Genomic DNA, 26,943 nt, shown 5'->3' with positions numbered 1-26,943 from the left:
TTCTTCCTTTGTCTTTTTGTGAGTTTCATTTCTGCCAAATCCAGAACTGGCGTCATGCCTCATCAGTAGCTTCCTGCTTCCTGACAGTGTTACTCTCTGGCAAAGGGAAACTTCCTTTTTACTTCAGCATCTTGCTTACAGAACTGTCAGCCTTCAATGTTTCTATTGTATTCAGGCTTATTGCTGTACAGACTGGCCTTTTGTATCAAATATGCCTTTGCAAATCCCTACAGGTCACCTAGGTGCATTTCACACTGAATTTTGGGTCCTCAGAGTCTCAGAGCCTACTCCATGGCTGTAGGCCTACTACTTTGTGGGGATTCCCCCTACCCTCTTTTTCTAGATGGAGATCATAGAAAGGCTTGACTTGTGGACCAAGTGAGTGCATTTCAAAGGGAACCATAATTAAACAGTTCCTGTTGAAGGTGGTTGCAAGCTGTCCAGGCTTGTCTCTTCATGAAGCAGTTTCCAGGCTTTCATGAAAACCACAAATGATAGACTCTTGTATATAGTGTATTTACAGTTCTTGGTCCACCATTGTATTGTACTTCCAGGACAAAGCAAAATGCATCACTGTATTAAATGAAGACATGTCCTGTGTCATGGTGGAGGCTCATTTGATTAGTTCTATAGGAACAAGCATCTTCACTCCCAGTGAGAGGTGAGGGAGTGGAGAATCCTGTTCTTCTGTGTGTAGCAGTGGGTATTAATTGAAAAGTACTTACCAGCAACATTCTCCAGACCCTGCAGAAAACATACAGCTTTCAGTACTAGTGCAATTAAAGCCAGTTCAAAACACACATTGCAATACAGTCAATATTTTTTTTCCCCTATGGTGTGTTTGGATGTGTCTCTGAAATACCAGAAACAGTTGCCTGTATGTCAATAACGTAAAAAAAGAAAGAAGGAAAGAAAGAAAGAAGAAATAAAGAAAAAGGTGTTTATCTGTCTTCAACCAGAGGTCACTAAGGCAGCTCATGTTCTTCAAGAAATTTGGAAATTCAATCAAGTACTGATTTTTACCTTGATTCTTTAACATTAAAACACAAAATACTCATAGACAGTTTCACTGAAGTTTTAGAAGAGCAAAGACACTCATTACCAACACTTGTCCACTTCTCAAGGAAGGACAGTCTCAGCAAGGTGTTGGCAGCTCCCCATAGTTGAATCTTACCTCTATCTGGGTACTTAGCTTGAAAGGTTAATCCTAGGCCGTGGTCTGTGTGTGTAGTATTGGAACAGGCTTTAGAGCCTATCTCCATCTCCCATAAGCACTCACCACAATCCCTGATGGGACCTAGGTGAGAGACATTTACCCTTCTAAGCCAAGCTGCTTCTCCCAAAGTAACCTAAATGTCAAACCAAAGATTAAGGCTCTCTAATACTTGGCCAGATGGGGTTTTTATTTGTTTGGTGAGATTGCTGTGATTTGGGTTTGGGTTTGTTTGTTTGTTTGTTTGTTTGTTTTAGATGGGGTCTTAATATATGAATATGTGTAACAAGGGGGTGGCCTTGAACCTTGAGATGATTCTTCTGCCACAGCATCTCAAGTGCTGGGGTTCAAGGTATATGTCACTATGTTAGTTAGTCAGTGTTCCCTAGAGAAGAGAACTCGAGTTGTGTGCTCGTAAGTTTTTATAAATTTCACATAAACCTATACATACCTGGGAGACAGACTCTCAACTTAGAAATTGCTTCCATCAGATTGGCCGCTTGTCTACAAGGCATTCTCTTGATTACTAATTGATAGTGGAGGGCATAGCTGGGCTGTGTGGGAAAGGCAAGCTGAGCAAGCCAGTAAACAATGTTCTTCTGTAGTTTCTGCTTCTGTTCCCACTCCCAGGTTCCTGCCTCAGGATAGACTATAATGCAGAAGTTGAAGCAGACATAAACCCTTCCTTAGGAAGTCAGTTTTGACTAGTGTTTTATCACAGCAAAGAGAAGCTAACTGGAGAAAGCTCACCACCACCATCACAACCACCATGCCTGGCTGGCCTACTGTGCTTAAAATACGGTGGCCTTCCCTCAGGTGTCTGCTTCCCAGTTTGCCTCTGCTACTTCCTTACTCTCCTGCTACTTCTTTCATCTTAGTAGACTTGCTCTTGTTTTCTGTTCTTGCTGCCTCCACATTCATCTCCTCCTCCGCATCCTTGTTTTTCCTATTCAATTTCTTATTTTCATTATCTACTTCCTCCCTCTACTTCCTCCCCTCAATTTGTTTTTTTCCTCTTCCATTTCCTTATCCCTGGTCCTCCATTTACACAGTACCCTCATTTTGCTATCTTTGGCTTCAATTTAGTACATTTACTTTATGATTGTTCCATTCTACTCCAAGAGTATCAGTCTGTAGTTGAAATAGATGTGTGACCCTTCCAGGGCCTTTGGAGCCACACACTAGAGTCTGACCTCACCTGTTTCTCCAAGAGCCCCTTTAGATAAACACAGGGTATCAGCTGTGAAATAGTGTCTCTCCCTCTACTCTGCTCTCTTTCTTTCCTTCTTACTGGGAAAAGACTAGAGCATTGCTGAGCCAAAGGCCTATTTTATCAATCCAGTTCTGGCTATGATGTAGCCATAGAAAACAGAGATCCTAAGACATGGATGGTGCCTTCATTTCCATCACTCTGCTGACAGAACACTGAGAAGTCCGAGGTCCTCACACCAGGTGCTTAAGCCGAATAGCAGAAGCCCAGCACCTATGGCTGAGCCCAGAGTGTTTCAGACTGAGACTGAGTCAAGCCTGGGTTGAGCTACATTGCCTGCCAGCTGTGGGCTAGTGACCTTACTTGCCAACTTGGAGAGAGGAGTCTGTGTGCCATATTTTCACCATCTATAAACTAAGATGATAAATGTCTTTGCTAAGGTTGGGGTAGAGCAAGTGAAGGAAAAGCTCAGTGTAAAGCAAACATGTCAGGAATGTGTGTCCTCAGGAAAGGAGAGCAGGAGGACATGCTGGCGTAAGGACAGCACAGCTTGGTTAGATCACTGTGGGAAAGCCCAACAAGGTAGTCATATGGGTAATCTCAGTGCTAGGGAGGCAGAGACAAGAGGATCCCTGGAGCCTAGAGAATCAGTTAATGAGCCTCACACCAATGAGGGACCCTCTCTTTGAAAACAAGGTGGACAGCTCCAGAGGAACACCCAGTGTTACCTCTGACTCACACTCATGCACACATTTACAGCTCTGGAGCAGTTCGTAGTTATTCTGTTAGTGTCGTTTTGGCAGTTTGAGCCAAAACTCATCTGGATAAATGAGTGACTAGATACTATTATTCATTTCAAAGAAAATTTTACTGGGCTGGTGAGATTTAAGCAAGTAAAAGGCATTTGATGATAAACCTAACAATCTGAATTTACTCTCCCAGACCCACATGATGGCAGGAGAAGGCCTGATTCGACAAGCTGGTAAACTGTCCTCTGACCTCCACAGATACACCACAGCATACACTCGAGCACACGCGCGCACACACACACAGATGCACATGAAAGGGGGTGGGACAGCAGCTAACAGTAGACTTTTCTGCTAAACTTAGGTCCTCTGAAACACTGGATGTAGCAACTTTCAGAACTCTGTCCTCTTGAGGTCCCTACCAGTCTCTTAATCCAAACTGACTATCCCCAGCACACCCCCTTAGGGATCATCCACCACAGTGAGTGCAGGAAGGTGAAAATGGCTGTTCCCTTTGACTAGTTGCAGAGGTAGGGGAAGAGGATTCTGCCAGCCCTTCCAGTCCATGCTTTGTGGCCTTGGAGGTATCAGATACATTCCTTACTTTAGATCACAGTCAACAGAGAGAGACAAAAGAGACTCCAGTGGCCGGAGCTAATGGTAAACTCACTGGCTGTATCAGCAGCCATTACTTGCCAGTTTATGGAGGAAAGAGGAAGCAGGTGGAAACAGGGCAGGAGGTATGGGGAATGCCTCCTCTTGAGATCACCCACTCCAGCCTCCAGTGCCTATAGCCATGTCAGCATGCTATTAAACCAGACAAGGGAAGGATGCTTTTATGCAAGTGACTCTAAGATCTTTGGAACTATCCAGGTGGCTGGCAAAGGGAAAGCTCCTTTCTCCTTCCAGGTTCTCTCTTCCTCTCAAACATATGGATGGCAGGTTTTATTTGTTGTTGAAATTTAGAAAAATGTTAAGTCCACAAAAGTTCGAGCTTGATAAATATGAATACATGACACTTCTGCAGAAGCACATTTGCCCCACCTCCATCTCTCTCATCTCCACCCTCCCTCAGCATCCAGGATGGGCTGCAGCCTGGGGAAGAGGTGGCAGCTCCCAGCTTCCTTTTTGTCCACTCAGCCTGCTGTGACCTGGTACTGAGGCTTGCAGCCTTTGGTCTGAGCTGCTAAATGTTCTCTCTCTTCTAAGCAGTAAGATAGACTGTGCTGATCAGGCCTCCCTGGAAAAAAAAAGCAGAAATAAATCAAACACCAGCTCCTACTTAAGATCTGATGAAATTCTTCATTTCCTCTCCAAATTGAATTCCTCCTGCAGGAAGGGAGCCACTCCTGGGAGTCACAAAGGCCTCCTTCCTTCTCTGCTGGCGGCATGTTTTAAATTAATGGATGAAACACTCTAATCTGGCTGGGTAGGTTGCATTAAAGTGCAGTAGAGAGAAAGTTTTCAGGCTGGGCTTGATACTTTGAGTGTCATAGGGCAAGCGTCAGGCATCTATTACTCTTGGCCTCTGTGCAGAAGTGCTCTCTACCACGCTGGTGGTGGTCTCCTGAAAAGGTGACAGGGTAGATGTACTGAGGCTGTGAACATTCTAGGCCTGCCTCTCTGTGGTGGGCCTTCCCTGGGCCTCTGTGGGAAGAGAGGGCCCAAGCATGGCCAGGCCTCCTACAAATCCACTCATACACTTTTGAACCTTGTAGCTTGAGCCAGGGTCAGCCGTCTGGTCTCTGCCCACGTGGCCATGGCTGTCACACTGGCCACTGGCCCCTTTCCAGGCAGGCTCATCCAGGAGCCTGTTTGGACAGTCTGAAGTTACTCTGTTTTGTTCTAGCTAAGGGGTACACTGCTGCCAGCAGGATGTCTGGAATGTTGTGGCTTTTCATGTAGCATCACATTTGGCAGAGAATGCCAGGTTGTGCTGTTTGTCTTTCTTGGTAAGGTGAAGAGAAGGTTGGCCCCTGTGCTGGGAGGTTCCCTGCATGCCTTCTTACATTTCTGTCTGAGCTCCTAATCTGCCCAACTCTTGGTGCTGTTGCACCGCACCCCTTTGTCCTCAATGTCTCAACCCTGCTTTTAATACATGGGGTTTCTGTGGGCTTTCTGGAAAGCCTGGCAGATGCTTTTTCATTTGCGTGCCTGCCCAACTATTAGTTCACATGAAAGCTGTCTATTTTGGCAGTCTTGACTCCTGAGACTGTAGTTTAGCTCTCTGAGCTGAATGGGTGATATTGTGCAAGGGAAATATAGCTGGGGTTTTTCTCTAATGGTAACTGTGGGGGTGGACCAAAAAATCTACATGCTGATGTCTTGGCCTGTACAGAACTGACATGATGGCAAACAAATGGCTTTTGAAAGAAGAAACTGGTATGTATAGTCCCTTACTTTGGGAGTTCTCAGAGCTCGCTTGTTTTAATTGATAGGTTTGTTTTTTTAAAGAAGAAATTCTTCATTAGGAAGAACATAAACAAATTCTAGATAAACACTAAGTGCCAAAGGTGTAAGCAAAGCAAAGATTCTGCTTGTCTCTCCTTTCTGACACCCACTTCCTTCCACTTCATCTAGGCAGTTTTAATCATGGCATTTGGAGTTACAGAAGAAGCTATGGAAAATGAGATTAGACAACTCCCCATCTGGTGCCAGCCCTGGGGCCACTTGCACCCCTGGGAGGGTTAGCACCCCACCTTCATTTTCATGGTTCTCTGGTCACATGAGTCTGTAAGGGCCTGCAGCTTGCATGGACAGGCCTGCAGCTTGCATGGACAGTCTTTGTTTTATAGACACAGGGCTCTTGTATGGGCTGCTCAGGAGTCTCCCTCCCAGGGCACCTGTTTGGTTGTTAATGCCACGGTCAGCTCTAGTGTGAAATGGAAGATTTTGGGTTGTATTCTTTTTGGCTTTTCCTGGCCTTCCGCATGACTTCCTGATTTGCCTGTGAGCTGCTAGGATTTTTTGACTGAACAATCTTCTTTGATCACTCTCTTGACAGCATGGACTTCACATTCTCACACCTGTCCTTCGTTTACAGTCCAGATTTCATAGTAAATCTTTCCATTGCCTTGTAATTTTTTTCAGGATAAAACTTGGTGCAGGTTACTTATTACAAGTAATAGCAGCTTGATGACGAGCACAACTGCTGGCAGAAAAGCAACCTGAACAGCTGCCAGAAACGTAAACTGCCACTTGATTTAGATCTAAAAGCATCGCAGCCACATCTATCCATCATGATCTGGCATGCACACAGTAATAACAGACTTTGTGGGCTAAGAAAGCCGCCCTACTGAGTAGCCACAAGGGTGTGTGCTAACAGGACTCCACATGTTTTCTCTCCCACTGCCTGCAGCCCACACATCATCTTCCTCTCTCAGAGCACCTTAACAAGCATGAGCCATCTCTGTGGGACCCGTCTTTGTCATGAAATTGCTCATGCCTGGTTTGGCCTAGTCATCGGGGCCCGAGACTGGACAGAGGAGTGGCTCAGTGAAGGGTTCGCCACTCACTTGGAAGACATATTTTGGGCTGAAGCTCAGCAGGTGAGTTCAAAGAATTCCTCTACCCAGAATCAAGTTCTGTTCTCATTCATTCATTCATTCATTCATTCATTCATTCATTCATTCATTCGTTCATTCAATAGGTATATGTTGAGTGCACTAAGTACTGTGTTTGCTGGGTAAATTACTGTAAAAAGACGATTCCCTTCAAGTACACAATCTAGAGATAGGGGGAACAGATAAACAAAAGAAACAGCAATGTGCTAAGTATTATGAGGAGAGGTGAGTCCCACACACAGTGGAGGGAAGCTATTTTGTCCATGGAGTCAGAGAAGACTGCTGTTACGGACATATTGAGCAGAGGCATGAAGGAGGTCAGGCTCCTACACAGCGTAATACCCCTGTGTTAAACATTAGCTGCGGGTGTGCTGTTTTGTCTTGAGACAGGGTCTTTCTCTGCAGCCCCAACTGGCCTGGATCTCACTGTATAGATCAGGCTAGGCTTGAGCTTGTGGGAGTACTCCTTCCTACCTGTGAGCTCTTTAAATAATCAGATTCTAATATTAAGCAGCACTGGGCGTGACTTATACCTGGAATCTCAGCACTTGTGAGGCTGAGGCAGGAAGATGGACAAGACTTGGAAGCCAGCTCAGTCTTCGTAAGTTCCAGATCAGCCAGGGCTAGATAACAAGACCTGACTCAACCTCCTTCCCTAAAAAGAGAATGAAAATCAGGAGTGATCGCTCTGGAGGAAAGATAAGGCATCTGATGTTGTAGATTAGGTGGAGTGACAGCTGGGCTCTGCCCCCAACAGTCAGGGGTCGTGTTTTAAGGGAAGGTCAGTGTGGCTGGAATTGTAGGGAACTCAGTATTTCTGGATTCTCACGTGATGCTCACTAATGGATGCAAAAAATGTGTGAATGAGCTGAACACTAATTCAGCTATAAACCAGGTGTGGTGGCTCACACTTGCATTTAGTGTGTGGGAGCTTGAGTAAGAGTATTGCCACATCTTTGAAGGCACCCTGGGCTATGTAGTAAGCTCCAGGCCAGCCTCAGCTTGACTGATACTCTGTCGTAAAACACAAAAAGAATTTTTTTTTCCAAGTGTACAAATCAAGGGCTGAGAATGTGGCACAGTGGTCATTCATCTGTTTATCCTATAGGCTTTAGGTTGAACCTATAGGTTCAAGAGCTAAGAATGTTTACTCCGTGGTCGTGCCTCTGCTTAGCCTACAGGCTTGGGTTCAACCCTTTAGAATGAAAAGCACCAATCAAACATCATCTCACTGCCTCCACTTTAACCTTGACCACTAGTTCTCCTGAGCATGTGACTGCAGAACTATTTCCTACCTTCTCTCTACTTCCTGATCCTCGGGCCACTTCTTTTCTGCCTGGTCTCTCCACTCTTGCCATCCTGGGATTCTTGGCTTTTTTCTAAAACTCTCAAGTTTGTTTGTACTTTTTGATTTTGTTCAAGAACATTATGCCTGGTGAAATCTTTGTGTTTCAGTGGCCAGCTTGGGGTCCCATCTCTGAAGCCCACACTCCCCAGTACAGCTCTCCTGGGCTCTGAAGTCCTGTTGCTTCTGCTGTGTGTTTTCCTCCCTCACTACAGAGACAGTGTCCTCACACAGTGATGCTATGGTTCACTTGTTCTCTTGTCCTCTGCCCACAGGGAACCAGCAGGTACCAGTCTGTGTACCCTGTTCCAGCGCTACCCAATTGATTAGCAGAGAGGCTAGACTCTGAGCTGAAGAGTGCTGAGCTTCAGCTCTCAGGTTCACTAGCTTCCTGAATACTTGGACCTCGGTGTACCCGTTGGGGAAATAGGTGTAAAAAGACTCAGGTTCACAAGGTGGATGCAAAAAATGTGTGAATGAGCTGAACACATCCTAGACTCATGGAAGCCTGTTCTCTTCTACCCTGTCCCCACTGGCATTCTGCAAAGGGTGAATATCAGTCTGCCCTGTCTTCATCACTCCTCTGGCTAGTTCGCATCTGAGACATGCACACTGTCAACTTCTGAGTTCATTTCAGCCATGCCATAGTGTCTCTGACTTCATTTTAAAAAAAAAGAAATGCCTCTTTTATCACATGCCCTACCTGTGTTTGGTTCCTGCCTCTGTCCTGAGCATGTCCCTACTACATGTTTAACATGTGGGACCAAAAGGAGACAGCTAAGAGAAGCACTCCATGGAAGGAGAGAGAGAAAGACCAAAATAAAGAGCAAGTGAACATCAGGTACTATACATTCAGAAGTGGGAGAGGCCAGAAAGCATTGTGAAGAAAGTGCCTTCTGTTATAGCTTTGGAGAAAGCAAAGGCTGGGCTTTCTCCACTACTTCTGTCTCCATAACCTTCTACAGGCATCATGTCATACCACCTTCCCTAGTACACGTAGTAGCTTCAACATTCAAGAACGCCAACACCCCTGAGTGGACAATTTTCTAGAGTCCTCTGTAGATTTTGGGATGGTTTCTGGAGTACACCCATAATTCTAATCCTGTCCTCCAAGGACTAGCCTGATAAATATCCCTTTCAGGTCTTCCTGCAGAAGGAGCCATAAGGGCCAAGGGTGGTACAGTTCTCTGGGATGCAGCAGCTGCAGTGGAGAAGAGGGTGGCAGAATGCATAGGTGATTGTGGCCACATAGAGACATGTACTGTAGCACTAAACCCACTAAGTGCATAGCAAGTTTTATATGATGTCACAGAGAGGAGGAAGCTTCAGCCTCTTAGCCTTGGGGAGAAGTGAATTGTTGAGTTGCCAAGTTGCATGGTATAGAACCGTCACTGACTGGATAAAGTCTGTGTTCCTTCCACATCTATGTTATTCTGCTTGGGCAGCCATAATTGAACTCCAGAAGTTGTGGCTTACAGAACAGCTCAAGAAGCTGACAGGAGGTCCAGGTTCCAGGAACCAACAAGACTGGTTATCTATGCTGGCTTCTTGTCCTGGCTCCCCAGTGATAGTCTCCTCACTTTAGTCTCACGTGATCATTCTTCCACACTTGAGAGAGGGACAGAGCTCTGGTGTCTGGCCTCAGTGGGAGAGAAGGTTCTTAGTCCTGCTGTGACTTGATGTGCCAGGGTGGGTTTGGTACCCCTTGTGGGGGCATCCCCTTCGCTGAGAAGAAGAGGGAGGAATGGGGGGAGAAGAGAAGGGAGTTCTGGGATCAGGCTGTAAAGCTGTTGAATGAATAATAAAAGAAAAAGAAAAAGACCACAGCCCTAAAGGTTCTACTCTGATAGCTTCATTTAACCATTATCACCTTTTGGAAGGTCTCATCTCCAAATACTACATGGACAGTAAGCTCACATTTTTATGTACATATCTTGCGGAGCAGTCTACTGATCTTCTGGCAACTCTGCCCTCCTCTCCTGGCTGTCTGCTCCCAACCTGTCCATATCCCTCACCATTTTCTAAGAACATCATTTTTTCCAAGCCAGTGACACTGTCACTCCTTGAAGTTTCTGTCTTGCAAGCTCAGGCATCACCACCTACCTGGGGAGGCCTTCTGGCTTCTTGCTTGAGCTGCACATTGGCCCAGTCTGATACTAGTGCCCTCACATGGTCACATGGTCGTACAGGCTTCCAGCCTGACCCAGGACCTACACAGATTTGGCAAGTGCATTAGAAAGAACAGTAACTTCCAGAAATGTCTGTAGATCCCAAATGTTTCCCTCCATGCAGGTACTCTACTGCCTGCCTCCTCTTATGCAGACCCTAGCCATGTGGCCTTGTGAGCACATCCATGTGATAGCAGCCAGTTCCGACTCTACAGCAGTGCCTCCAAATTGAGTCCAGACAGTATACTTTTTTCTGGATCTTTGCAAAAGAGTCATCTGGATTACATTAGCAGGCTCCACTATAAACAGTTCTTGACAAAATTGAGGGGTGGGAAAAATAAGAGGTGAGTGGAGGGGCCTTTCCCCTCCCAATGCAGAAATACAAGGCAGGGAAGGAAGGCTGGATAGAGTCAAAGGAGAATGGCCTGTGGGAAAGCCCCCTTTTCAGGTGTGTATTCTGTGTCTACAGTGGTTTCCAGGACCAGGGACCCAAAAGACAGGGCTTTTACAGTGCTTAGCTGCTGCTCCTTTGAAGAACTCAAGAGGATCAGTTAGTCCTCTTCTGATGGAAAGCAAGGAAGGGGCAGGCCCAGTTGTCCCTTCCTAAAACAAGTCTGTTGATGAGGAAACCTTGACCATCACAATGACTCTGCACATGTGTTTATGTGTCTGTGTTCCCTGCAGCTACCCCCACATGAGGCCCTGGAGCAACAAGAGCTGAGGGCTTGCCTGCACTGGCATCGCCTGCAGGATGAGCTTCGGAACTCCCCAGAGGAAATGCAGGTGTTAAGGTAAGATGCCAGTGCTTCCCACCTCCCACCCTCTCTGCCTTACAGTTTCCTTTTAAAATCAATCAGGGCTTGGGCTCTTCACCTTCCCGCCATGATTGCTATGTTTTAAGTCTGAAGGTATGGGTTTTGATTTGCCTTTTGACATTTTCCTAATGTCACTCTTCGGGGGGGGGGGGGGAACTAGCATGAGGCCATTTCCAAAACTAAATTCTCCATTTGAAGTTACTAGTTAATAGTCATTTTATGTGGTGACTGTAGACTTGAAGAAGGTTAGGGTTTGACAGTTTGGCAGACAATAGCCCTTTAAAGCCAAAGAGGGGGAAATCTCTAAGAAAATATAGAGATATTCGTGTATAGTAGTAACAGATGTGCATGTCAATGGGGCCTTTTGTTCAGTTGTTGCCCAGCAGGAAACCATTCCTGCTCCTGGTTGGTGTCTTCAGAGTGCACATGGCACTTGTAAGATTACTTCTTGCCATTCTTTTCAGTTCTGTCCTCTCTCCCTTGGTGCTCTTGGGCCATAAATACTTACCTGAAGCCTCTTGCCTAGGCCCCAGGAGCACCAAGTTTGCTATGACATCAGAAGCTTCCATCCAGCCCCTGTTGAGAATCAATAAAATCTAAAAGGATGGCCCATCAATGGCAAGTGTGGCCAATCTAGGGATTACCTCTTTCTCAACCCATTGTATATGACATCTTGATGGCTACTTTATCCCTCGGACAAGGCCCTGCCTTGGGCACTTCTGTTGTGGTTGTTGTTTCCTTCTAAATAAGCATCTCCTCCCCGCCCTGCCCCTTGTGCAGAGCCTGAAACATGCTGGGAGGCAAAACCAGAGCAGAAACAGACCAAGCCTGCTAGACCCTAGGGAGCAAGGCTGGCTGGTCTTTTGTGTAGCACTGCCCTTACTGTGGCAGGCTCCCTGCCTGCTCACTAACTGTGCCCTCTGAAGTTGACTCATCCATTGTTTAGGAGGAACAGCTAGAACAAAAGCCAGGAGTTCTGCCATCCCTCCCAGGGTCACTGTGCCTGTATCTTTTTTCTCAACCAACCTCTGGGGAGCCAGCCACCATGGCTGTGCCTGTAGTGTGAGCACGATGCCTGCTCTCAAGGAGCTTCCGCTTAGCAGGAACAGTGTTACATGCTCAGGCCCATCACAGGAGGTACACAGCAATGTAACAGGTTCAGTCATGATTTTTGAACTGACTGGAGGGCATCAAGACTGAGCTAGGCCTGTGTTCAGCTTGGTAGGGTGAGGAGCACACAGGCTTTGAGGCTGAGAAGAGCTTTGTTGTACCTTGGGAACAAAAATGGCAGAGCCATGATCAAGAAAGGCTTTATCTCACATTCTTCAGAAGCTAGCTAGTCTTTGGTACGCAAGGGTATTGAGCAGGCTGATGTTTCCTGTGTAGAAGGGCAGAGAACAGAGAGCAGAGGTGAAGTGCCAAGGGAGGGTCTGGTGGAGCAGTGAGCTGTTGGATGTGAATTTTAGAGACACAGACAGCAGATTCTTATTGAGTGGAATGTGGAGACAAGGGCAATGAAGGTACCTAGAATGACTGGGGCTTTGAGCTGGGTGCTTGGGAAAGTGGTGATGGCATTTATTTAAATGGAAGAACAGGTATTAAATAAAGATTCTGTTTTTGCATATGCTGACTTTGAGCTGTTGAATAGATAGGAAGTCAATGGAAGGCAGGGGCTTATTGGTAACAGGGCATTCAGCCTGAACAATACTCATATAAACACACTCCAGTCACCCAGGACAGGAAGGAGCAAGAAAAGGTGTCAAATGATCTAGCAAAGGATCCTGGGTAAACTGCTGCACATGTGGGGGAAACTGGGATATCCGGGTCATAAAAAAAAAAAAAAAAAAAAAAAAAAGGTGAAGATGTTGAGAGTGGTTCATGTTGGATGCCAGTAGGAAATACGACCTTTAGACAGAACTGTGTGAGAGTGGCAGTGGCCTGGATTCCATGTTTGTTTAAGTAAAGTGGAGAGGGTAGCCAAAGGGAGGTATGAAGAGTGATTCCCAGGAGCAGAATTGGCCATATCAGCTCAGGAAGTATCACTGTGGAAGGAATGTGAAGATCTTGCCACAAGCTAAAAGAAAGCTGCATGAACTGTAAACTCTTCATCCACAGATTCAGTTTCTCCATGTTTAAGTCCCTTGATGGCTCTGCTTCTGCATGGGCATGGCCCTTGGGTGTGTAGAAGGTTATCAGTATCATTGTGACTGACTAGGTCTCCAGCTGTTAAATGAAAGTCACTTCCCAACCCCATCCTCTGTGGAGCTGTGGTCAGCCCACGTGTAGGTAGCCAAGGCTTTTTCATAGTGATAGGGGTTGGGAGTATTTTGGATATTTAAATTAGAAGGTTTATTGTGGCTTTTATTTATTTTTCTTTGTCTTAATATTCAGAAACTGTGTTGGTCTACATTTATGCATACTGAAAACAATGCATTTGAAGGGCCCTTTGCAGACAGAAACAGAGAACAGTCATCAGTTCCATATGTACTGAGGACAAATTATTTGATTAGGTTCAACTTACTCCTGTCCCCTGGAGTTCTCCCTAAAGTAGGTCCAGAGAACCTCAAGTTGCTGACATGGAAAAGAGAAAGGGCATACCAACTTGTTTCTAAGACTGTATTTTAATATGACAATGACCCTGAGAAAGAACTCCTTTAAAACAAGAGAGTGATCAAAGATAGTGCCTTTGCTACTCCACCATCTTGAAAGATGGACTGAGAGTTGTGTGAGCCTCTGACAAAAGCTGTGCCACAGCTGCCAAAGAAAACAGCATTTTGCTGGTTATAAATAATAGAATATTATAAAGTAATAAGAGACAAACCAAAAATTTGAGATTTTATTTTGTCATTACTACATGCACATACACAAATGTCGTTGTGTATATGCTACTGTGTCATACTCCAACATTTAAAATAAATCAGCACTCAGGGAGGCAGAGGCAGGTGGATCTCTGTGAGTTTGAGGCCAGCGTGGTCTACAAGTCCAGGGCAGCCAAGATATACAGAGAGACCCTGTCTGGAAAAAACCCCAAATATATATTTGTAATCTGGAGTTTCATTAAGTGTCCCTGGCTTCCCTTGAACTGTGACCCCCTGCCTTCACTTCTAAAGTGCTCCATTTACCTCTGCATATCACTATCCCAGCTATTTGCACCCTCTGTACTCCTAACATTGGATCACACAGCTTATCCTGTGTGTCTTACATTGACTGTTGTTTGATTTCATCAGATGAGTCTTCAACTGAATTCACCATGAGTTTTGTTTGGGCTCCAACAGTTTCCTTCCTGCCTCTAAGGTGGCTATGCTCTGGAAGCATCATCACTTGCTCTGAGGAGTCATATTGCTAAGTCCATGCTCACGTACTTGTCAGCTGTGAAGGGTCTTTTCCATAGCTGAGACACCAGTGGCTCTCTCATACTCTAACCAGTCTGCCAACCCTAGACAGAATTGCCAAGCGAAGTCCAATTTTTTATTTTCTTTCAGTTAGGCAGTGTAGCACTAGCCAGGTGCTAGGGGACTGCTGCAAGACCCCCAGTCCCTCAACTCTCGGTACAGCTGGATCAGGAATCTTCTCAAGAGCTTTTAGTTAACATTTTTGACAGGCCACAAGGTACACAAGCTACAAGCCAGGGTCAGAAGAAACCTCTGTTTTGGGATTTGTTGTTGTTGGTTTTGTTGTTGTTGTCTGTGATTTATTGCTGCTACTTATTTTGGGATTCATTCTTAAAAGTCATGCTCAAGCTGAGAAGGCAGAAGCTCGATGGAGCTGTTTGCTGAGCTGCGGCTTCCATAGCTGCTACAGTGCTGTATAAATGTAGGCACACTGTTCACCTTCATGTGAATGCCTCACCCAGAGGCCACAAAAACATCATCCCTTGATAATGAGGTGGGAAGCACATTCATAATTCTGTCCAGAGCTAAAGTGCAAGCCATCTGCAAATCTGCATGGTGCCTTAGTTCCCAGCTTCTAATCTGAAGCCATAGGGCATGCTCATGAACACTTTTCTCATGTAAGCTTTCATTCTCCTGGAACTTTTCACCACTCAAATTTTCTCAAAATTGGTATTTCTAATTTCTGAAGAATATGGTGGTTTTTTCCTGGTGTATATGGATATATCAGTTGGCAATGACACAGACCAGCCTGAGAAACGCCTCTTAAGAGCCCTTGGCTGCAGTTGGCAGTGATACAAGCCAGCCTCAGAAAGCCTCTCCCCACCCGCCAATAACCTCTGGGTGCTGTTTAAGGTGGTGATATGCCTTCCTGATGGCCCTCCCTTCAGCAGTATGAGTGTGGCTGGGGCTAGAAGACACTCTTTCCTCCATTGGTGGCTTCCCTTCTTTCCAGCATTGATTCCAAGCCAGCCTCACTCTCCCTTCTCTTGCTCCCTACCCAGTAGGAAACCTGAATCAGCAGTTACATTCTTGCTTGACCCTGAAGCAGCTCTCAGTCCATATCTGCCCTGACCTCCCACAAGCCCATGCTTCATCCTGTCTGCTTTGGTGAGCTACTTCTAGGAGAAGATTGAGGATGAGTACATCTTGACCAATGACAGAAGCTCTGTGCTCCCAAGGACCCCTAGGAGGAAGGGAAGGAAGTTCTGGACATGAATGGGGGAAGGAAGTTGTCATCACTTTGGAATATGGACTGAGCACCATTTATCCTTCCAGAGAGGACATGGCTCCTAACAGGAAGAGCAGTGGTGACACAGTCTAGAACAGCTGTCCAGACACCATACTTTGCAGAGACCACCGTGTAGCCCCTTTGTATGGGGAGTATAAACTGGGAAGTCTTGCTGCTTATCATGAAGGGCAGGGACCCTTTAATTACTCTGACAGAAGCCAGCCTTATCCTTATATTTCAATACAGTACCTAGTAAATTTACCTGAATTTAATTTTTGCTTTGTTTGTGTGCTGGCTAGTTTATGTCAACTTGACACAAGCTAAAGACATTTTGGAAAAAGGAATCTCAGCTAAATAAATGCCTTCATAAGATTGCCTGTATGCAAGCCTGCAGTGCATTTGTTTGTTTCTTTGACTTGTTTGTTCTGTTTTTCAAGATAGGGTCTCTCTGTGTGGCTCTGGCTGCACTGGAACTTAATATGTAGGCTAGGCTGATCTTGAACTCATAGACATCTGCCTACCTCTACTTCCAAGTCCTTAGGTTAAAGGCATGCACCACCACACCTGCCTGCATTTTAAATTAGTGATTAATGTGGGAGAGCCCAGTCTTCTGCATGTGGTGCTAACTCAGGTGCCACACTTGGGTTGTATAAGATGGCTGAGCAAACCATGAGGAGCAAGCAAGTAAGCAGTACTCCTCAGTGGCCTCTGCATCCAAGTTCTTGCCCGGATTCCCTGCCCTGACTTCCTTGGATGATGGACTACAAACTATAAGATGAAATAAACCTTTTTCACCTTGAATTGCTTTTGGTATGGTATTTTATCACAGCAACAGAATCCCTAAGACTGTTTTGTTTTGTTTGAGAGCTCACTGTTACAGCCCTGTGTATTGGTTACTTTTTGTTTATTTGTTTGTTTTTTGGTTTTTTTTTTTTTATGGCTATGACAAGATACCCAAGAAAACAGGCTTAAAGGGGAAAGGGTTTATGTTGGTTCCTGATGGAAAGCCACGGTGGTGATGCAGCCGTGGTTGCAGGAATATGATGCTACCCGTCAGGAGGCAGAGGCAGAGAGAGATGAGTTCTGGTGCTCAGCTCACTCTCATCCTCCCCTCTTTACTCACTCTTGGTCCTGGGTGCTCACATGCAGGGTGGGTCCTCTTTCCTCAGCTAGACCTGTCTGGAAATACCCTCAAACACATGCCCAGAGGTGTGTCTCCTGGGTGATTTTACATCAAGTTGTCACTGACAATGAACTGCTCACCCTGGCTGCCTAGTACTCACTATGTAGCTCAGGCTGCCTCACGCTTCCTGTACTCTTCCCAGAACTTCAGTTCTTCAAGTGCTAAGATTATAGGTGATTAAAGGAGCAAATCTGTTTTGCTTGTTTGGGCAGATAAACTGAAAAAGTCCATGATTTGGGGTCTTCTACCCAATGTGAACCCAGTTGGAGCCCTCCTCCACAAGCCTCTGACTTCAATTGCTCCCCGCCATGTAAACTCTCTCTTTTTTCTTCCCCCTTAACAGGCAAATATGCTCATCTTCCTGCATTGTAACACTTGTTTTTGAATGCTGCCTCCTCATCTAGTCACCAGTCTCCCTCTTGTCAGGAGCACTCAGTTCTCTCCGCTCTGCATCCACTCTGCTCTTGCAAACAGTGAAAATTTGCCCCCTAAACCCCATTACCTGATGACAGAATATGATTACACCATATTCTGTAACTGTCTTTCAGTTCTTGCCATCCTTTACTTCTGTGCATTGCTTGGCACCGATGCTAAGTCCCAGGAACTGCCAGAAGCAAGACTTCTTCCTGCTGCTGTCCCACCCATCCTCCATCTCCCTTTTGGCCTTATTGGAGTTGTTTCCTGTTCCACATTTGATGTTCCTCAGGGGACTACATTCCTTGTTAGTTACAGGTTCTTCCACAGTGATTTTTTTCAAGCTCAGTCTTAGGATTTCTCCACATGAAGACCCAGAAATTAGATTATGTCAGGCTTATTAGAAAACATCCCTAGGAAGGGAAAATGGAAGAGAAAATAGAAGTGGGAGGAGGAAGTTAAACCAAGGTGCTGAGATCTCAGGCCAATTAATACACAATTGCTCTAGAGGCAGAAGGACTCCTCTGGACTTGTTCCATTAGAGCAAAGGACCATGTGTTTTGTCCCTGTGCTTGTCCGGTTCAAAGAGATGAATATTCCAAGGTATTTCCAGGAACAGGCTCAATCAAATGAGTATTCTGCCTGTCTCTTGCCTTTACAGTGCAGGGTTCAAATGCAAGGCCTTGCTCATGTTATGCAAACCTCATTCCTTCATACCATCAACCCTGCCCTGTCTCAGTACCACTGGAGAGCTCTCTTTAAAATGCCTCATGATTCTGCCATTTCCCCATAAAAGTCTTCCAAATGCTTCCTCTCCACCACGAAGAACCTCAAGCTTTTTGCACATGAGGCCCACAGGACATCAGCTCTGAGCTCTCAGTCTCCTCATTTGCTGTCCTTTGTTCTATTCTGGCTACTTGGGTATCTCACAGACCATTCTGTGTGAGTCAGCTCAGACCGGGGTGAGAAAACCAAGATGCAGTGACCCCAACAGCAGAAAGTTGCTTTTTCACAATATAAGCCAGAATTCTAAGCTCTAAGTATTGACAGTTTTGTTTCTCCTGAAGCCCCTCTTCTTGGCTTGCAGATGGCCACCTCTTGATGTTTGTCTGCATGTATGTGCTCCTGGCATTTCTCTGTATGTTGAAATCTCTTCTCCTTAAGAGGACCTCAGTAAGATCAGGACTCATACTGACAGCTGTGCTCTGACCACCTTGAAGGGTTATATTTTTCAAATACAGTCCAGTTCTCAGGCTCTGGATACTAGGGCTCCAACATACATACCTCAGGCTCAGAACTCCTCCCTCAGCTCTGGCCATCTGTCTAGCCAACTGTCCTGTCTTACCTCCCTGCCATTTTCTACATTGCCTCTATTTAGAATGCCCTTTCCTTGCTGCATAATTCCACATCATTATGACTCAGCACAGATACTCTTGCCTTCCAAAAAAGTCTCAGCCCCTACCCTAAGATAAACTAGTGTCCCTCCTCTCTACCTGTTAGAGCCTCCTGTGATTACTCTATCCAACTTTTACATGTTTTTATATGATCTTTACATGTCTTTGATGATCTTTATACTGAGGTGAGCCATATAAATGGACAATGTTTCATCATTTCTGACCTTCAAAGGCAGAAGTTGTCTATGCTCTCCATCCATATTTCTCTAGTGATCCATCACCCTTGGCAACTCAGGACTATGTCGGCTTGTGACTCTTTACTTCAGTGCATGGAGCTGAGTGAGTGGGTGCTCCATACAAGTTGAAGAAATGAATGTTGTAGATATGGTCTCTGTCCTTAGGACCTTTGTAACTTATCTGATGGACTGAATATATATTACAAGAGAATGAATGAATGCTAGACTGTGTTGTCAAGAGTTTTAGGACTTGAGATCTTTTCTGGACAGCTGAGAAGGGGCCACGGGAAGCATGCGCAAGTTGAGCTGGGATGGCAGGACAGGAGCATTGAGAATGGTGAAGGAGGGAGGGAGGGGAACTCCAGGTATGCAATGGCCATTTCTAAGAGAATGGGCTTGCTGGATAGACAAAGAGGATAGTTCCATGAGGGATCGAGGAGGCTTAAGGTGGCCTGGTGAGGACAAGCTAAGCAATGGCTCTTCAAATGCGAAAGTCCAACATTCTCTGGGACAATCCCCATAATGCTACACTATCTTAAGTTCCAAGAATGACATAATGAAAATGGAGTTTGGGGGAGATTAGTCAGCCTTTAGGATAACACATGATCAAAGAGACAGAGTCTAGAGGCCAGACGGGATTAGGTGGACATTTTAGGAATGAAGGCTGAGCTCAGAGATACCTTGGCCTAAGGCTCTGGTTGAGTGAGTCTCTAGCTTATCACTTTTCAGAACAAACAGAATGTCAACCCAGTTTCAAAGAAGGCTTCAGTAATGTGGTATAATGTTGTCCCTGATCTCATGTGATAACTGGCCCTCTAAAGGACTGCCTGAATCCCTAGTCTTCATGATGTTTGCTAGGACTTTGAAGAGAATGAAAGGTAACAGCTGCCAGTCTTGGCCAGAATATGGCTAATCCTGTCTCATCTAGGATGATGTCATCTGAGAATACATGCCTGAGCTCTGCTGCAGGTCCCAACTCTGTATGTAGGCATAGGGTTTACAGAGGAGCAGGAAGCCAGATTTCCTGTCCCGACACTTCAAAAGCCTTGAGGAGTGCTCTTATGCTGAGTAAGCTTTAGTCTGCAGTCAAACAGCAGAATAATAGCACTGTCCAGTTTCTACCTTAGAGGTGAATGTGAGAGAGAATTACAGTAACTACATTCAAACCATTTAAAAGATGTAGAATAATGGGATCCTAGGGAATCACCACTGTGGTTGAAGTGAAACGAACAGTGACAATTTCCCATAGTCCATGTTAATGCTCAGTGCCTGTCAGATGTCATCATGCATGCCCGTAGCACCTGGTACATTGCTGTCAAATGTGGCAAGAACAGAGGATGTGGCTCTTGTGCCTCTGCTGCTACCTCTCCTGCATGTCTTCTGTCCTGAACCTGGCAACCAGACTCAAATGTGAAAAAGTAAAATATCCTAAGACTTAAGAGAACACTTGTTGTTGTTTTTGTTTGTTTGTTTTTGGTTTTGTTTTTTAAGTGCAAAAATGCCTGGTTACAAAAATAAAAATGGCAGGATTAAAGGGGGGGATCTGAAATTTGAACAAAGATGTTCAAATTAATGGCCTGAGATAAAAATGGAATTGGCAATGTTTCTGAGACTCATGGGAATCCCCTGCCTTCCCAGAGCCTGTGCGGATCTAACTTCCCAAGCGGTCACCCTGGTATCCCCTCTGCTAGGTCTCATGAGGCTCTCTGGTCTCTACCACTAATATTGCCAGGCTCCTGAGAAGAAAAGAGTTCCTACCTTTGAGACCTTCAAGAACTCTTGCCTGAGACACTGATCATAGCTTTCTGACCACAGTCTTTCTGAAGGTGTGTGTGCCTGTCTGTGTCTTAGGCCTCCTGCCCTATCACTCCAGTCTCGGGTCTTCCTCCCTAGCTGCACACCCAGTTTGTTGTACTTGGATCTTATACACTAGCAGGCCAACTTACCTCTGAAAGGTGTTAGGGTACTCAGCTCTAAGGGGGCAGCCTCTGCCCTTTCCCATTCTAGAGACCAGCTGTGTCTCGCAGCTGCCTACTCAGGTGTCCTGTGGGACAATTCTCTCTCCACTGCATTCTTAAACAGTAGAAGTGTCAGACATGGCCTACATAATTAAACTCAGTACTCTGTCCTTGTTTTGGGGTGGCCGTCCCCTGGCTACTCTTCACTAATATTTTTATGAAGTAAGGCTCTGCAAGTCACTGATTATACAGCTACACATGTGTTTTACTTTTGCAGTAACACTTTCTAGAGTTTCTTTTTCTATAGAAACCAGCAGGAAGTCCAGAGTCACTGCTTAGTTAGCCATAGTTCTTCTCCCCTCAAATACAAATTCATAATGCTATGTATTTAGGAATACATACACATACATACTCACTCATGCATGCACGCATGCATGCATGCATGCATGCATACATACAAATATACACACACTCATAACTAAAGAAAAAGAGGCCATGAGTTTGAAAGAGAGCAGGAAAGGGAATACATGATAAGCTCTAGAAGGAAGAAAGGAAAGGGAAGAATGAGGTAGTTATTTTATAATCTGAAAAAATAAAATGTTTAATTCAAGGAGTTTAGATAAGCACTGCTAGTGTTTTCTTATGACTATTCAGAAAATAAATTTTATATTCATATATGCGTACGACTGCTCTGTATAGCTCTGATTCAGTATAACACTGTTAGCCTGTGAAATATTTCTCAAAAGTTGTTCAAATCACTACATAAATCTTCAGTGGTTTGTTCTTGGACAGTCAGCTGCCAATTAGAGTAGGAACAACACACATTGCTTTCTTGTTCATTCTCTGCCATTCAGAAGGGATTTTATCCCATCAGTACTTTCTCACAAACTCCTAGGCTCAGTACACGCTTAGTCCCTCTGCCCCATTTCCTACCATTTCATCAGTATTTTGGTCAGTAATTTTGATCCATAGATGGCTAACAGAAACTGTGCACGTATGCTATGAGAATACTATAAAGACATGGCAGGAAACAGGCTGCCACATGCTAGAACCTAGTCTAACAGGCTTTTTAGCCCCTTTCAATCTAAAGACTGGGGAGGAAAAGAACCAAAGGAGCGCTGGACTTGGGATCATCAATGTGCTGAAGGTCCTAGCCAGGGCAATGAGGCACAGAAGTGCAGTAAAAGATATCCAGGTTGGAAATGAAGGTAAAAAGAAGGTAAACTTAGTATTTCACTCAATATCATCCTGTACAGAGGGATGATATCCTAAGGGATCTCCCCAAACGTAGTAGAGCAAATGAGCAAAATCAGTACAGGTAGAGGCTGTACGATGAGGGTATGAAAATTGGTTGTTTCCATACATTAGTTATGAGCAGTTTAAAGATAAGGTAAGAAAAATTCATTTATAATAATGTCAAAGAAAGCCGGGCGTGGAGGCTTCTGCCTCACGGAGTGCTGGGTGGGTGTAATCCCAGTACTCTGGGAAGCAAAAGCAAGCGGATCTCTATGAGTTCGAGGCCAGCCTGGCCTACAAAGTGACTCCAAGACAGCCAAGAATACACAGAGAAACCCTGTCTCGAAAAACAAAAACAAGAAACAAACAAAAAAATCAAAGTAGTAGTTTTAGCAAAAAATTTGACAAAAGAAATGTGGCGTATGAGAATCAGAAACTGAAACTGTAGATCACCGTGGAAAAATGAAAAGCCAGAATATGTGGAAATGGTTCATCTGTAAAACTCAGAACAGCAGAGCTGCCTGTGCTTATCTTATCTGTGGATCCAGCATGGTCATCTCAAAAATCTCAGATGTCTCCTTGTAAACATAAACAAGCAGATCTTTAAAATTCGTGTGGAAATGCAAGGGACCCTGTAGAGCCAGAATAACCTTGAAAGGGACAATAAAGGTGAAGAACTTGTGCTTCTCAGTTTCAGAACTATCTATAAAGATGAAGTAATCAAGGCTTTACGGTGTTGTTGAGGACACACATGTAGAGCAAGGGACCCGTGTGTAATGCTTGATTGACAAGAAGACTCAGAGCACTCTCTGCAGGAGACAGCAGTATTTTCAGTGAGTGGCGCCCTGTCAATGCCATTCATGCCACACACAAAAGGAAGCACCAAAGCTCCACAATTAACAGTAAAAATACAGGTAGATATGATCATTAATTTGGACTAGGCAGTAGTTTCTTAGATGGGATGCCTGAAATGAAAGCAATCAAAAGGAGGAAAAACTGAACTTACTAAGATTAAAAGCCTGTGTTTCAGAAGACTATCAGGAAGGTTAAAAGTACCAAGGGCTGGGCTGTAGCTCAGTGGTAGAGAGATTGCCTCGTATGCACAAGGCCATGGCTCAGTTCCCAGCACTGCCAAGTAGAGGAGGACACAGTATTGACAGATCACATACTTAACAAGAGGATGGAAACCTGTAACTCAGAAATAATAATAGTAATACTAATAAACAGCCCAACTGAAAAATGGGGAAATGTTTTGGATACATATCTCTCCAACAAGTGCATTCAATTGGCAAATCACACAGAAGACACTTGCTGTAGTTATTAAGCCATCAGAGGACTGCAAGTCAGCACCACAAGGCAATGTCATTCCACACCCACTGAGACTCCTATAGAAGAATGATAGGATAACAACTATTCATGAGGATTTGGAGAATTGGAACTGCCCGCTGTGAAGATGACAGGAGGGCTCCTAAGGAAGGGACACAAGGTTGTGTGACCCTGCAGTTCTACCCTGGGTGTAATCCTAAGAGAAATGAAACATTAAGTTTCGTAAGCAGAACCTTGTACACAAATGTTTATGGCAGCTATTCTACTTTACTTTCCTGATGTTTTGGTAAGATACTCTTGAAAAAAGCAACTTGGATAGAATGAGTCTGTTGTAGCTTAGGACTCTTAGAGTACAGTCCATCATGCAAGGAATTCAAAAGGATGGGAACAGCTAGTTATATCACATCCACAGTCAGGAATCGAAGTGATGACCACTGCTGCTTAGTCTCCTTCTTCATTTATATAGCATTGCTTCCCGGCCAGGAAATGGTACCATGCATGATACCAATTCAACCTAATCTCTCACACATGTGCCTAGAGCTCTTCTCCCTGGGGATTCTAGAGTCTGAACTGTTTCTACTGAAGCATTGTGTACAGTGAAATGAGGCAGATTGGTCTTAGTGCAGTGAAGATTGTCTCACGGAAGCTCAGAGGGTGGGGTGCTAGGCAACCACTGGGTACAGACCATTCTGGGTCCTTTGTTTGACCAACTAGAAGAATGAATTTCATAAACTGATAATGTAGGAGAATGTTTAAGGGAGGATTTTGTTGGAGAGAGCAAGCATGCAGAGCACCCCTGGAGGCAGGGGCATCCACATTGTTCGTAGCGAGAGCTCTTGAAGTTAGTGACACTTTAGTGGGCTAAGGTAAGGGGAGCTAGGCTGGCCAGTCTCCAGAAGGTATGCCTCTATGTCCTGGTGTCTGGACTGGAGTTTTGGCATACATCTTTAGGACCAATGAACTAGGATGATGCATAGCCCCCAGGGAGCTGTACAAAGAGAGATAAAAACATAAAATAAGAATACAAACCAGTACCCTCTAAGCATTCTGTCCTCTGACCAAGACAGAACTGTCCATTTCCAAAGTCCTACACTTAATGCCTGAAAACTTTCTTCCTTCTTCTCTCATCAATAGTAGCTAAAACAGAAGCAACCCAAATGTCTATCTGGAGACTTTTAGATGAACAGAATGTGTTAGATCCATGAAATGGATCATTAATCAACAATGAGAATGAACAAGGTGTTGACACCTGCTTGAATGTGTCACATGAACCTTTAAAACAGTATGCCTTGGGAGGCGGGGCAAGATGGCAGCGCCGGGAGGACTCTCATTCTGAGCAGCAGCACAGCAGGATTGGCACAGTGACCAGCAATCAGAACTCGCGGCCATAAAACACAAGTGGTTGTGTTTCTCAGGTGAGAGGATACCCCACGGTGGGGGATTCGATCAGCTTTAACTCACCCGGCAAAACCGCCGAAGAGATCCCGGTTCCGCCAGGCGCTTGGTCGCCAGCCCAGAGCTACCCGCCAGTGTGATCTGGTCACGGTCCCAGACTGAACTGTGGGCCCACAACACCATAGACTGGATTTCCCAGTTGAGAGATAACCCCACAGAGCAGGAAACAATTGGGACCGACCCCAGGTTACCCAGACATCCCCTGGAAAGACTCGGGTTCCGCGGGTGCCCCAGGAGCCAGCCCGGACCCAGAGCCGGGAGGGACAAAGGCGCCTGCCTGCACAGAGCCCTGCCTGCGTGCGTGATTCGCCGCCTCAGATAGAACTGTGGGCACCAGGGCAACAGGGCACCAGACTGCGTGTCTCTGGCAGGAGGAAACCCCCAGCGGAGGGGTTCAGCAGCTCTAACGCTTAGGACACCCAGCACCAAAACACTTCCTGGACTCATGCAGACTCTAGTGCAGGCAGAAGCACTGCGCTCTGCCGCCATTGTTGCTTTCCCCTGGGGCACTGCGACACACAGCTGCATCCTCGGACCTGCAGGAGCCGAAGAGCCATTACAGCAGCCCTCAGATACGGTGCCAGGGATCGGCCAGTTGTCCCTGGCTGGACTGCCAAAACTGTAGGAATCCCTGATCCTTCAGGGGGGCTGCACCCACAGCGTCTGGACCAGAGTGGTGCCTACAGCCGCCATCCCAGACAGAGACACACAGCTTCTGGTCCAGAGTGAGGCACCCAGCCTCCAGACCAGAGCAGTGCCCCCAGGCGCCAACTCAACCTAGGTGCACATTCTCCAGGTCCAGAGCAGAGCAATCAGCCTTTGGCCCAGAGACTTGCTGAGTGCACCTCCCACTTTCTCAGACAGAACTGTGCGCCCCAGGATAACAGACTGAGTTTCCCTGTTGGGAGAAAACCCCATAGCTACGGAATCAGCAGTTTCTTCAAGAGGACTGTACATGGAAATTTAGTGAGCAGCAGTGGGGCAGCTGTCTTGAGAAATTTTATGGGTAAGAGGAGATCCCGCCCTGCCTAACATAGACCACAGCTACTACTCAGGGCTATAAACCTGAGGTGAGCAGTGGCATCTCCGGAGAAACACTGGTCATACAGTGACCATAACCAAAAAGCAGAGAAGGACTCCTTCAGGAAAAATCATCTTCCGGCCAAGGGGATACTCCCTACCTCAGGACTCCAGGAAGCACAGAAACTAACAGCCAAAACCTAAATCAGCCCAATGGGTAGAGGTCAGCGTAAAGGCTCAACCAACAAAAGACAGAGCAATATGGCATCTCCAGAACCCAGCCATCCAGGGGCGAACAGCCCTGAACAATGCAGCATAATAGAAAATCAAGAAGATGACCTTACATCTATGTTGATGAAGAGAATAATAGAGGAAACAGATAAAATACGTAAAGAATTAGAGAAAGATAAAACCAAACAGATCATGGCTATCCGTAAAGAAATGGAGGAAGATAAAGAAGAGCAAATTAGGGCCATCCGTGAAGAAATACGGGAAGATGCAGCCAGACAGCTTGTGGCCTTCAGAGAAGAAATAATTAAATCACTGAAAGAAATCAAAGAGACAGAGTTGAAGGAACTAAAAGAAAAAGAGGAAAATACAAGCAGACAGGTGAAGGAAGTAAACGAAACAACTCAAGACCTGAAGATAGAACTAGAAAAATTAAAGAAAAAACAAATGGAGGAAATAATGGAGAGGAAGAATTTAGGGAAGAAAACAGGAACTACAGAGGTAAGCATAACCAACAGAATACAAGAAATGGAAGAAAGAATCTCAGGTGTAGAAGATACAATGGAAGAAATCGATGTATCTGTCAAAGAAAATGTTAAATCCAAAAAATTCCTGACACAGACCATCCAAGAAATCCAAGACAATATGAAAAGACAAAACCTAAGAATAATAGGAATAGAGGAAAAAGAAGACTCCCTTCTCCAAGGCCCAGAAAATATTTTCAACAAAATCATTGAAGAAAATTTCCCCAAGTTAAAGGAGAAGCCAATAAGGATACATGAGGCCTACAGAACACCCAACAAATTTGACCAG

At 45.3% G+C, this 26,943-nt stretch overlaps 1 protein-coding gene across 8 annotated transcripts in view; it reads left to right on the top strand.

Moving 5' to 3' along the window:
- Nucleotides 1-26,943, top strand: part of Aopep (aminopeptidase O (putative)) — a 296,969-nt gene that overhangs the window by 149,550 nt on the left and 120,476 nt on the right. For all 8 annotated transcript variants that reach the window (XM_055597938.1, XM_055597943.1, XM_055597941.1 and 5 more), the window contains exons 6-7: nt 6,528-6,717; nt 10,930-11,036. In XM_055597938.1, coding sequence (XP_055453913.1) covers nt 6,528-6,717; nt 10,930-11,036 — 297 coding nt within the window. The remainder of the gene's footprint in view (nt 1-6,527; nt 6,718-10,929; nt 11,037-26,943) is intronic.

The sequence above is a fragment of the Psammomys obesus genome, unplaced genomic scaffold, assembly GCF_907164565.1.
Source record: "Psammomys obesus unplaced genomic scaffold, mPsaObe1.curated_primary_1811, whole genome shotgun sequence".
In the NCBI taxonomy this organism is placed as follows: domain Eukaryota; kingdom Metazoa; phylum Chordata; class Mammalia; order Rodentia; family Muridae; genus Psammomys; species Psammomys obesus.
This window is presented reverse-complemented; position numbering and strand designations above follow the sequence as displayed.